The following is a 12,054-nucleotide window of genomic DNA, read 5'->3' as shown; positions in this document are numbered from 1 at the left end:
ATACAAAACAGCCCTTCTCTCCTATTGGTTGGTGGTTAACCCCACCCTCTGTGTTGGGTGGACGTTGGGTGGATGTTGCGCCTACAAGCTGTTGTATGCATAGATATATGGTTGTATGGCTTTCGGCTGTGTGTTGACTGCCCCCCCTCCCCCTCATACAACACAATGTTGGGTCAAAGCACGTGACTCCCATTGGTAATACATTGGGCGGCCATGACACTACCCAACGAGCATCCAACGAGCATCCAACGAGCAGAGAATTGCATGAAAGGTGTGAGCTCAGCCTTAGTGTTGAAGTGTCCTTGGAAAGTAGTTTTCAAATGTATAAAAGTCTTTTGAAAATAGTCGATCTATACAAGCTCAAAATATGCGTCAAGACGCATTGTGAGCTTGTAGATCGGCTATTTTGAAATGGCCGAAATGTATAGGGCTGAAGTGGTTAATGTGTAGTAAAATTACAATATTTGGATCCAAGATGTTAGTGGAGTAGTATTTGAAGTATTGGAAATGGGAAACACTCAAGTAAAGTACAAATACCTCAAATGTACTTAGTTACTCTTTCCACCACTGAGACATGGCATGCTGTTATACATCGGCTTCAACGATACCTACTAGTACGTACGCTGATAATGCTGATGCAGCGAGGTAAAAGACTGGCTTTCTATAAAATATGCAAATACATATAAATAAGTACTGTTATATGTGAACGTCAGTTGTACTGTAACCTCACAGAGTAGTTCTGAAGGGCATCTGAAAACCAGCATTCGGGTGTGAAAACATTGGTCTGGATCAGTCAGGTGGAGAAGATTATTAATAGAAATGAAAAACAGCTTACATTGTGTTCTTTTGCTATAGATTAATAATTTATGACTCATCTTTCGGTGTATTCCCTAATCACAGTTTTAGATATGTTTTTTTAGAATAAGCGCGGATCCCAAGACAATAGAAAAATAATGGAGAACTGTGCTCCTTTGAGTACAGGATGATAAAAAATAAATGATGTAATGTTTCAGTAATGAACGCATAGCTGCACCGTCTGTTTCCCCAGCAGTGAGAGATGGAACGTCGAGTCAATGTGATGTTCCCAGGGACTCTCGCTTCCCAGATTGCCCTGGGAAAGTAGACGTGAGTTTAATCATGCCTTCCCTAACGCACTATGCATGTGAATTACACTCACGATTTAGAAAACTTTGTAACGTTATGCTCTGTGCGTGAACCCCCCAGTGGATGCGCGCACGTTGGACGTCAGACCCCTGTTATGCCTTCTACGGCGTAGACGGCTCCGACTGCTCCTTCCTGGTCTATTTGAGTGAGGTGGAGTGGTTCTGCCCCCCACTGGCCTGGAGGAACCACAGCAGTCCCCCCACCCAGCACACACTGCAGACCCACGTTGCCAAACGACAGGTATGTATGGGGAATACAAACAACAACAGCTGTTCTATATGGCTTGATTTACAGTAGGTCTCGCACACCAAAAATAGCATTATGTACACAAGCTCACGGTGCGCAAGATGTGTGCATAACTAAGTAGGCTATAAATCAGACTCAAGAGAAGAGACATGCGGAAGAGTAAAACAGTCAAAACCACAAACACACACTGTGTGCGCACATGCTTTGTTCCACTCCCTTGTGCATGATGAGTTCATGTGTCTCTTCGTTTCTGGCACTAATGAAAGTATGAAACTCTAATGGGCCAAAACATCTGTCAAATAAACCAGACCCTTTAACTGTGTTTAGTGAGAGCGGATCATCTCTTCTCTTACTGAGCTGGTTCCATTGGTTCCAGTTAAAGTATAGCGCTCCCTTGAGCATGGTAATCCAGGCCATTCTTTACTGCTGTGCATACACTAGCTAGGTCAGCCTTTTACTTACAGTATTTGCGACCATAATGCACTACACTCTATAAATAGAACTAGGACATAATGCACTACACAATACATGTTTAGAGCTTGAGTGAACCCTAGACTGATGGTTTGTTGAAGAAGAAGATGAAAGCATTCAGGGAGGGAATAGTGTTGCGTGCATGCGTGCGCCTTATACATAATACTGTATACACGCATGCACTGTATACAGTACACTGTATACTGATATACAGTATGGGTGTATTATATATATATTATATACTCTCTCTCTCTACACATGACTGTCTCTGTATCAAAAAGAGTCACACACGCACGCACGCACACACACACACACACACACACACACACACACACACACACACACACACCTCGAGAGGCATCCTAAACAGATGCTCGAACAACCTAACCTGGCTCCTTTCCAAGCGAAGAAGCAGCGATTCTACTCAGAGTCTCTCTCGTGTGACTGAACTTCTCACCTATATCTCTAAGGGAGAATATATATATATATATATATATATATATATATATATATATATATATATATTACTGTATTACTGCTGGGCCGTTATCGGCGTTAACGTGCTGCGTTAACGCAAGACTCTTATCACGTGATAAAAAAAATATCGCCGTTAATCTATTCTCAAAATAAGCCTATCTCACAGAATTTCCCCGCCCCCCTAAATACGCCCCCTTTCGGGGTTAGTAGTGATAGCGTGACGTCACTCCATAGACGCTACATGTTAAAAGAGGTTATTTAAGAAGTCTACAACTTTTGTTTTCTCAAGGTAAGGTTTGTTCTATCTGCTCGACCTGATTTACCATCTTGTTTGCTTCATAATAATATTGGTCTGTCACATTTTTACATTAGAAAATGTACTTAGATTCTCCAGAGAAAAAAACGTGTAAATGCCCATGTTAAAGTCACCACTATTTACCGGAAGTGGGCGTGAAAAACGGGCTGTGAGATAGGCCTATTGGGTCTGGGAGCTGGGTCTGCAGCGGCCGGGAGGCGGGCCGTGTGTGCGTGACTGTGAGAGAGGATGCGGACCAGTGCGACTGCACAGAGTCAGTGCACTCGTCCCTGACTCCCTGTGTAGTCTGTGAGAGGGACGGTAAACAGCAACGCCAACAAAAAGTTCTACTTACTAGAAAAGAAAGAGGCAGCGATGGAGCCATAAGTCCATATCCATATCCAAGCAGCAGCCTGCTGCCCTGCTGCATCATGTTAGCTGTTGTGTGCTAAGCTAATAAACCACCATCCATGCATCACAATATGATCACAACATACACGGCTTTGACCAGGGTTGCCACATTTCGTGACTGAGAGAGAAACAAGCAACCAGGTCTATGAAAATGTTAACAGGCCAGATCAAGTCAGAAAATCCGAAAAAGTCAGAAAATAAGTCTAAAATAAGCAACTATAGTGCTGACTGTCAAACATCATTGTCCAATGTTGTTTTAGAGTAGTGGTTCTCAAGCATTTTCATGTCAAGGACCACCAATATTTTAAAGAAACTTTACAGATAGACAAGTCCAAAGAGAGAGAGAGAGAGAGAGAGAGAGAGAGAGAGAGAGAGAGAGAGAAGGACCATGTAGAATAGCTCGAACCAGTGCTGAAATATACGAATCAAGGTATCTGGCTTTACAACCCATATACCTTCCCAAGAGAGAGAGAGAGAGAGAGAGAATTGGTCTAATTTTCTTGTTTGTATTCTTCAAAGATGGGAGAGAGAACTTCTTAGTTCAGAACTGTGACTGTGAGAGAAACCATGGAATGGCTGACGTGACAGACTGACAGTAATAGTGTCTGGTATACTGTACTTACTTACTATAGTAGCTACTAGCTAATGAGATTCCAAGATCTACTGAGGGTCGCCTGAGACTTTTTCAAAAGTAGACATGCAAAACGTTGCATATTGGGGTTGAATGTTGCATCAGCTACAGTATACTTGTATACTACTAGCTGGATGACATTTGCTTCATAAAATTGACAGAATCATCACAAATGACAAACACACACGCACGCACTGAAACACGCACCGTCACGCACACACACACGCATGCACGCACGCAGCACGCACACGTGCGCCAATTGCCAGAGGCAAGGTTTTTACTCTGCAGAAACGTTGCAGGGATACGTTGCATTTCGCTTTCATTAAAAAATGCTGATTTCAAAGATTTGTGAAAAATGTACAAGCTCAAACCATGGCATGAAGTGGCCTGACGTGCTATGAGCTTGCCATTTTCGGATAGCCAACATTCATGCTACTGCACCAATGTGCTAAAATCTAAAATGACTCAAATCTAAAATGACAAGGATGCTTTCCCGGATTGAGTGAGTTAACCACCTCTTTGCACTCCCTCCATCACCTCTCCCCTCCCCCATCACCTCATACACCTCCCCTCTTTCTCCTCCATCCTCTCACTCGCTGCCCTGTCCCGTCCCCCCGGCACTTCTCTCTTCCTACTTACTGCCTGTCTCTCTCTTCCCATGGGTGTCATCCCCGTCCAGGCTGCGTTCCGTACAGACCTGTCTGTGCTGCTGGACCAGGTGGGAGCGGGCAAGGAGTCCCTCAGCTTCATGAAGCGTCGCATCCGGCGGCTGGCTGGACAGTGGGCCACGGCCGCCAACCGCCTGGACGCCAAGCTACAGCAGAGATGGAGGGACCAGAAGAAGGTGAGAGGAGCAAGGACAGACAGACAGACAGACAGACAGACAGACAGACAGACAGACAGACAGACAGACAGACAGACAGACAGACAGACAGACAGACAGACAGACAGACAGACAGAACGCTTCAAACCCGGGTCTCCCGCATGGAAAGCCAACATCTTAACCACTAATCCAAAGGGAAGTCCTTATCATTCAGGGGAGATATTATACTTTTAGGCTATCAGGCTATGGTTGTGAGCCATTCTGCTATACATACATACATACATACATACATACATACATACATACATACGTACGTACAGTACGTACGTACGCACGCACGCACGCACGCACGCACGCACGCACGCACGCACGCACGCACGCACGCACGCACGCACGCACGCACATACAAATACACATACACATACACATACACATATACACAGTATACTGTACAAAAATACAATGCCAACTTATGGCAGCGCTGTTGGAAGAAGTGAGGGAACATAGTAGAAGAGAAAGGGACCGAGGTGATAACAGGAGGTTGGAGGGAAGGAGTGATGATGAGACGATGACAAGAGTTCCACCAGCGCCAGAAGGAAGAGGGGAAGATGAAAGAGAGACAGGGAGGGCGGATGACAGGAAGCGATTGATGGAAGGTGGCTAAGGGATAATGTGGAGCATCGGAACTACGCGTTGCTTCCTGAATGGTACGTTGAGCGTTCAGTGACAAAACAAATAGGTTTTATGAAGTCTTTTTCACAGCAATATACATTTCTTGACTCTTAAGTTGTGCCCCTAATGCACTAGGGGGTGTTGGTATTTTGTTAACGTCAGAAATGTTGAGTTAAATTGAGTGGGCTCAGTTTCGGCACTCGCTTCATCCTGGTTCCAACGCATCTCTCTGTGCCCCTCCTCAAACTCTCCCTAAAATACACTAACAAGGTTAGAAATAGACCTCTGTCGCTGTGATTGATGTCGTCTTTCCATACAGCGTATTGAGGGGATTTGTTATTCTCTATCGTACGTCCTCAGCTGTTATAGCGGGCCATTACGTTACCAGATGATACCGCTATCTTGCAGGTTCAGGGTTTTTTCCAAGTGTTTGCCAAGGCGTACAAAATCTGACAACTGGTGATGCAAGTAAAACATTAGGGATTCAAGTAAAATGGTGTGTCTGTGTGTGTGTGTGTGTGCGTGCGTGCGTGCGTGCGTGCGTGCGTGCGTGCGTGCGTGCGAATTTAAGCTTGTGTGCGTTAGTTTACGTCTCAGTTATTCAGCTTTACACTGACACAATTTTAACCTTCAGCCACCGTCGTATGGGGCTCAACAGTTTCAACAAACTACGAGCCCTCACTGAAGTGGAAAACATGTCCAATTTGAATTGACTGCAGGGCCCTTGGCCTATTGCTATAACCTCGCTCCCCTGCCAAAACCCTCCATTCCACTATACCAACTTGAACATTCTGCTCCAGTTCACTGTCTTTAGAATTCCAATAGGGTAGCTGTGTTGATTCAATTCAGTCTCCCCTCTCTGGTTCTCATTTTGATTGGGTGGGGTTTGGTGTTTACTCAGAAAATGAAATAAATCAAACAAAAACAACAGAGGGGAGGCGGAGCAGAGAGGGAGGTCTGAGTAAACAGAGGAGAGAAAGAATGATGATTTCTTTAAATGCCCGTGGCAGAAACGAGGACAAGGATAGACGAGGTGTATGCGTGCGTGTGTTTGTGTGTTTGTGTGTGTGTGTGTTTGTGTGTGTGTGTGTTTGTATGCGTGCGTGCGTGCGTGCGTGCGTGCGTGCGTGCGTGCGTGCGTGCGTGCGTGCGTGCGTGCGTACGTACGTACGAGTGCGAGAGAGAGAAAGTACAGCACTTTGTGAGCACTAATTTTCGTGCACGCACGCACGCACACACGCACGCACGCACGTGAGAGACAGAAAGTACAGTATGTCCAGGTGAGCCTTGCATGGGATTTTGTGCAAACTGACTGATCTTTAATTTACCACATCAGCACTTTGTGAGCACTAATTTCACAACACAGAGGTCAATTCAATTCAAAAATTGTAAATGTTACACAAAATATTCAAGATCCCAAGTCTGCCTTGAAAATTTTACTTGCCCTTTTGTACTGACACCGGCTGGTGTGCAGGCGCAATGTGTGCATCGATGCCTGTGAGCATGAGTGCATGTGTGTAGTGCCTACTATGGACAGTGTCGACTACCAAATTTCACTAACGAAAACTCGGGATTCATGGATCGCTGCCCTCCACAATTTCTATTCCAACATCAGGTTCTTGAGCTCTTCAGTGTTGTCAGCCGCAGCATGTCTACATAGGTGGTACGCTTCTTTCCCCTCCTGGCTTTGCCCTGGGTTGGTTGGCTCCCATAGGGTCAATTTACTTGCCTCAAGTTCTGCATGGGTGCCTGACGCAGTGCCCTACCAGCCTCATCCTTCTCTCTCTGACTTTGTCCGTGACCTGTGGTAGGTCCCCCATCGAGGTCCACATTTCTGATGCGGTCCGTCCATGGTAAATGGTAAATGGTGCATTTATATAGCGCCTTTATCCAAGGCGCTTTACATAGATTGTGCATTACATTCACCCATTCACACACACATTCATACACCAATTGCGGCGGAAGCCATGCAAGGTACCAACCAGCACATCGGGAGCAATTTGGGGTTCAGTGTCTTGCCCAAGGACACTTCGACATGTAGATAGGAGGAGCCGGGATTCGAACCGCCGACCCATGGATCATTGGACGACCTGCTCTACCTCTTGAGCCACAGTCGTCCATGTGACACCTATGTAAGGGATAATATCTGGCTAGGTGGTCATTGTCGGGAGATAATTCACCGACAGGGAGTTTAACCACCGAGGCGCTTATTACATGGCTACCTAACATAAATTAATACATTGACCCAAAACACAACAAAAAAAGTATTCCATAAGTTCGCACTGGTTGCCAGCTGCAGGGCTGCAGCACTGTCGGAAAACAAGGAAGTGAGTTGATCAAATAGAATCCATTTTCGGGTCCTGCTTCGTCTATTTGTCGCTCAAATGTTTTCAAAAACATTTTTGAGAGTAATGTTTAGCTGTAAATGACATTGTGTGTCACTAGTGTGTGTGTGTTTACATGGCTGTCATGTTGGAAACAGCAGTAAATCAAGCGGGGCGCAGCCGGTGCTCAGAGGGTTTGAGGTATGTTATACAGTGGAGCGGTCATTATGATGAGATAACTGACCGCTGAATTAAGCGATTGACCAATCAGAATCAAGCATTCAACCAAGCCATGCAATAATGCCATTCATAGCTTTCTTGTGTAGACTCCATCCAGGGCTTTTTCCTGTTGTATTGTAAGGGACCATGTCTCGGCCCCATACAGTAGTACTGACTCCACAGTAGCTATGAAAAGCCGCCTCTTAAGGTCTTCTCCCATATCTGATTTCCACACTCTCCTCATCCCGTGCAAGACTTTCCAGGCAAGTGCTCTCCTTCAGATCCTGTTCAGTTGAGGCAGTCCAGGCCCCGAGGTACTTGAAGTCCTCGACTCGCTCGAACACCGTCCCATCTGCAGTGGCAATGACCATGATGGGGTGTACTCGCCTTGACTTCCTTGGGACCAGAGTGAACCCCAGAGTCTCCTTTCTGCCATTGATTGCAAGTCTCAGTGCATGATCCATCACTACAACGAACAGGAAGGGTGCAAGAGTGTCACCCTGTAGGACACCTGCTAGAATCTCAAATTCTTTGGTGTCACCGTCACAGGTTTGGACCTTGGCTCGAGTCTGGCTGTAGCTTGACTCTATCATCTGGAACTCCGTAGGCACGTAGAATACTCATGAGTTTCCCCCGGTGGATGGTATCGAAAGCATTTTGGAAGTCAATGAAGGTGATCACCGCTGACAGGTTGCGCTCCCTTACCCCTTCCAATATCCTCCTCAGTGCCAGTATCTGCATGCCCGACTGTTGTTCGTTCTGGGCGGAAGCCGTTCTGTGAGTTTCTCATGAACAAGAAATGGTCTAGTCCCCGATTATAATACGATCCAGTTTTTTAGGATATTTCCATTGGAAAAAACGTAGTCTTATATGGTATACTGACAATTTTGTCAACACATAAAATGGTGTCGGTCAAAATCAACACTGCAGCGACACAGTGGCGCAGGCAGTTCAGTCCTGACCTTTAGCTTTAGCATATCTGACCGTTTTATTCTGACCTTTCAGTATTCCCATAGCTCATACAATCTGAGCGGTTCAATCCAGAACAAATTCCATGTAGGCCTACCATAATATGAGTGCTTCAAGCAGTAAAGCTCTTTGTCACGCAGCCGTGCTCTCGCAAGTGATGCGGCCGTACGACAGAGTATGAATCCTAGCGTAAGCCCACCTGAAATATTAATTTGATTTCAAGTGCCCATTTTCTCACCGCCCTCAGAATTCATTAAGCACGCTGGCAAGCATGTGTGCTGTTTTAAATGCCGCCATCCATGTGTAGAGAATCAGCCATCTATGGTTTTCGTTTTGTGTCTGGGTTTTTTCAACCAATTACCAACCCAAACAAAGGACTCGGTTTGAACATTGAGTCGTTACACAGCGACTCGAGGAACATTACATTCTGTGTAAATCAGGTCGCTGCGCTCTTGGAAAAAGACAAAAGAGAGCTAGGACTGAATGAGAAGTATTATATTTTGACTGGGGGGGCGAGTTTTGATCAATAACAGGAAAAATCATCAAGCTCTGCCTTTATTGCTGTTTGTGTGAGTAGTTGTGTGGGTGTGCGTACATCTAAATACCCGTGCATATTTATGTAAACTATTGTATTCTGTGTATAGCTCACATGCATGAATATTGGTGCATGGCTTACATGTTGCTGTGTGTGTGAGTCCATGCAATGTCTCTTGTTCTCCGTGAGAATGTAACTAGCTTTGAGGTACATTTACATCAAGTATTTCCATTTTTTTATACCGCAAACTTCCACTCCACTATAGGCAAATCCTGTACTTTTGACACCATTCAAATTATTTGTCATCTTTAGTTTAATACTAGTTACTTTTCAGATTTACATTACTAATTCAAAGCATATACATCAACCACTAAAGCCCTATATAAGTTTATAGATTTTGAAAAATGTTTAAAACCTTTTACTTTGGTAATTTAAGTATAATCTGATGAATTCCAGTGAATTCAAGCGAAACTTTGAATACAGGCCTTTTACCTGCAACAGTGTTGTTGTTTTTCTTTAAATAATGTGGCAATGCTACTTTTACTTTAAAGTGAAAAAGAAATCTGAGTAACTCTTCCACCGCTGCATATCGTGCCCCCTGGAGACTAGTACAGACTAGACTGACCTCTGAATGATGAAGTAGAGTCAGAGCGCTGCCGAGAGCTAAAAGGTGATGTTGAGACAGCGGTCGAGGTATAGGAGAGATCTACAGAAAGCACAGCAAGGAGAGAGACGTCTGGGAGCAACAACAGGATGGGGAGACAAAGGAGGTAGACAGAGGAGGTAGTCCAGGGGGGGAGAAGAAGGGAGGGAGTGAATAAGAAAGGAGAGAGAGCGAATAAGAAGAGCAGGACAGAGACTTTGGGGAAGGTGAGATTACGGATAAAGGTCGAGGTAATGCTGGGCAGTGCCAGCTTGCGGTGCCACCCTTAGCCATGGCCTCTCAGACAGCTGTGACCTTCAGACCAGCTGGCTGAGCTCCGCGTGTCATGTGCACACACATATATGCACGAGCGTGCAGTGCGCACACACACCTTTGCAGTCCATTGCTTGCAGAGCTTAAGGTGGATATTAGCATTCTGCTGTCATTAGATGTTAAGTGGAAAGTGCAGGAGAGTAGTGCTACTGTACAGAATCTATTCTCATACTCAACACACACGCACGCACGCACGCACGCACACTTATTTTTGTTTTTACATTTTATCCAAAATCATTAAATATTTCCATATTAATCAAATCGTAGTTGGGTATGCACATACATACTGTATATTTCACAGTTTATAAATCATGGATTAAGTACAGATAGATAGCATTACTTACTCTGCAAGGTGATTTTCATCAGGGGTTCCTAACCCCTTCGGGTTAGGAAGTTTTTCAGAAAACTTAGGTCAAGATTTAGAAGGCATTTTAGGTGCAAAGCAAGGCATTGTGAGCTTGTAGATCTGCTATTTTCACTAGTTTGGGGTCCCTGGGAGACATCAAATTTCTCTTTTGGGTCAGAGGCTAAAAAGTTTGCGAACCACTGTTATAATCAATTACAATTTACAATTTACAATAACAATTTAGGCATTTAGCAGACGCTCTTAATCCAGAGCGACTTACATTAGGCAGGAACAAAAGTATGGGAATACATCACATATATAAAATGCATTTATCAAGAAACATGCGTAAGCTAAGAACGTAACTAGAACATATCTATATAATGACACTATACATATTAACTATACATATATACTATACTATGCTATACATATGTAGGCTACTATGATGTGCTATGACTATATACAATGCAATTATTGTGCTGTCTACATGACATGCTATAAGTCTGTTTCAAATGCTATCTAAGTCTAAAAAGTGCTATCTAAGGGGGTAGGATAAGTGCTATGGGCCATGATGGAGTCTGAAAAGGTGGGTCTTCAGACTACGGCGGAAGATTGGGAGTGATGCCGCAGTTCTGACTGCAACGGGGAGTGCATTCCACAGTTTTGGGGCCAGAAGGGAGAAGAGTTTGGGACGTGTGGAGCGTTGGCCCGGCGTTTTTAGTGAGGGTACTTCCAGCTTTCCTGCGTTGGCTGATCTGAGTGCGCGGGAGGGTTTGTAGGGTTCAATCATGCTTGCAAGATATGGGGGAGCCATACCTTTGGTTGCTTTGAATGCCAGCATCAGAGTTTTGTATTCTGTGCGGGCAGCGACTGGGAGCCAGTGCAGGGAGCGGAGCAGGGGGGAGACATGTGAGAATTTTGGCTGGTTGAAGACCAGACGAGCTGCGGCATTTTGGATCATTTGGAGAGGCTTAAGTGCACATGCCGGTAGGCCAGTAAGGAGCGAATTACAATAGTCAAGTTTTGACAAGACTGTTGTCTGGATTAGGAGCTGGGCTGATTCCTGGGTGAGGAACGGTCTAATTCGTCGTATAATCCATACTACTTTTGCACAGGTTGAGAGAGAGGTTTGAAAAGAAATTGTTCTTAGTTCTCAACTTCTCTTGTGTATCTCAGCTTTAATCCCCAGGGGGTGTTAACAGAGAAGACTGTAGCTTTTGATCCTTCTTGGAATCTCATGGGTCCCTGGGCAACTGGCAAGGGAACGAGACAACCATGCTCACAGAATCAGTGAAGCACACTCGCACGCGATCACGCACATGCTATAGAAGTGCATTGATTTACGTCAGTCTGAAGCACATACAAACAACTGCCCCTGTCCATAAACACACAAACACGCTCGCACACACTCACACGCGCCATCTGGGAGTACCATAATTCCATTGTGTATACAGTAGCTACTGCCGTCTGTGTCTGTTCTGACTCCTTAGAGACG

The 12,054-nt window shown here is 44.9% G+C and overlaps 1 protein-coding gene across 3 annotated transcripts in view; it reads left to right on the top strand.

The window, feature by feature from the left end:
• Window positions 1-12,054, top strand: part of LOC306921388 (alpha-1,6-mannosylglycoprotein 6-beta-N-acetylglucosaminyltransferase B-like) — a 95,718-nt gene that overhangs the window by 24,156 nt on the left and 59,508 nt on the right. For 2 of the 3 annotated variants that reach the window (XM_079498501.1, XM_079498499.1), the window contains exons 3-5: window positions 1,049-1,125; window positions 1,225-1,404; window positions 4,375-4,539. In XM_079498501.1, coding sequence (XP_079354627.1) covers window positions 1,049-1,125; window positions 1,225-1,404; window positions 4,375-4,539 — 422 coding nt within the window. The remainder of the gene's footprint in view (window positions 1-1,048; window positions 1,126-1,224; window positions 1,405-4,374; window positions 4,540-12,054) is intronic. The other variant, XM_079498500.1, reaches the window with a different exon arrangement.

The sequence above is a fragment of the Electrona antarctica genome, assembly GCF_951216825.1.
Source record: "Electrona antarctica genome assembly, chromosome: 4".
NCBI lineage: Eukaryota > Metazoa > Chordata > Actinopteri > Myctophiformes > Myctophidae > Electrona > Electrona antarctica.
This window is presented reverse-complemented; position numbering and strand designations above follow the sequence as displayed.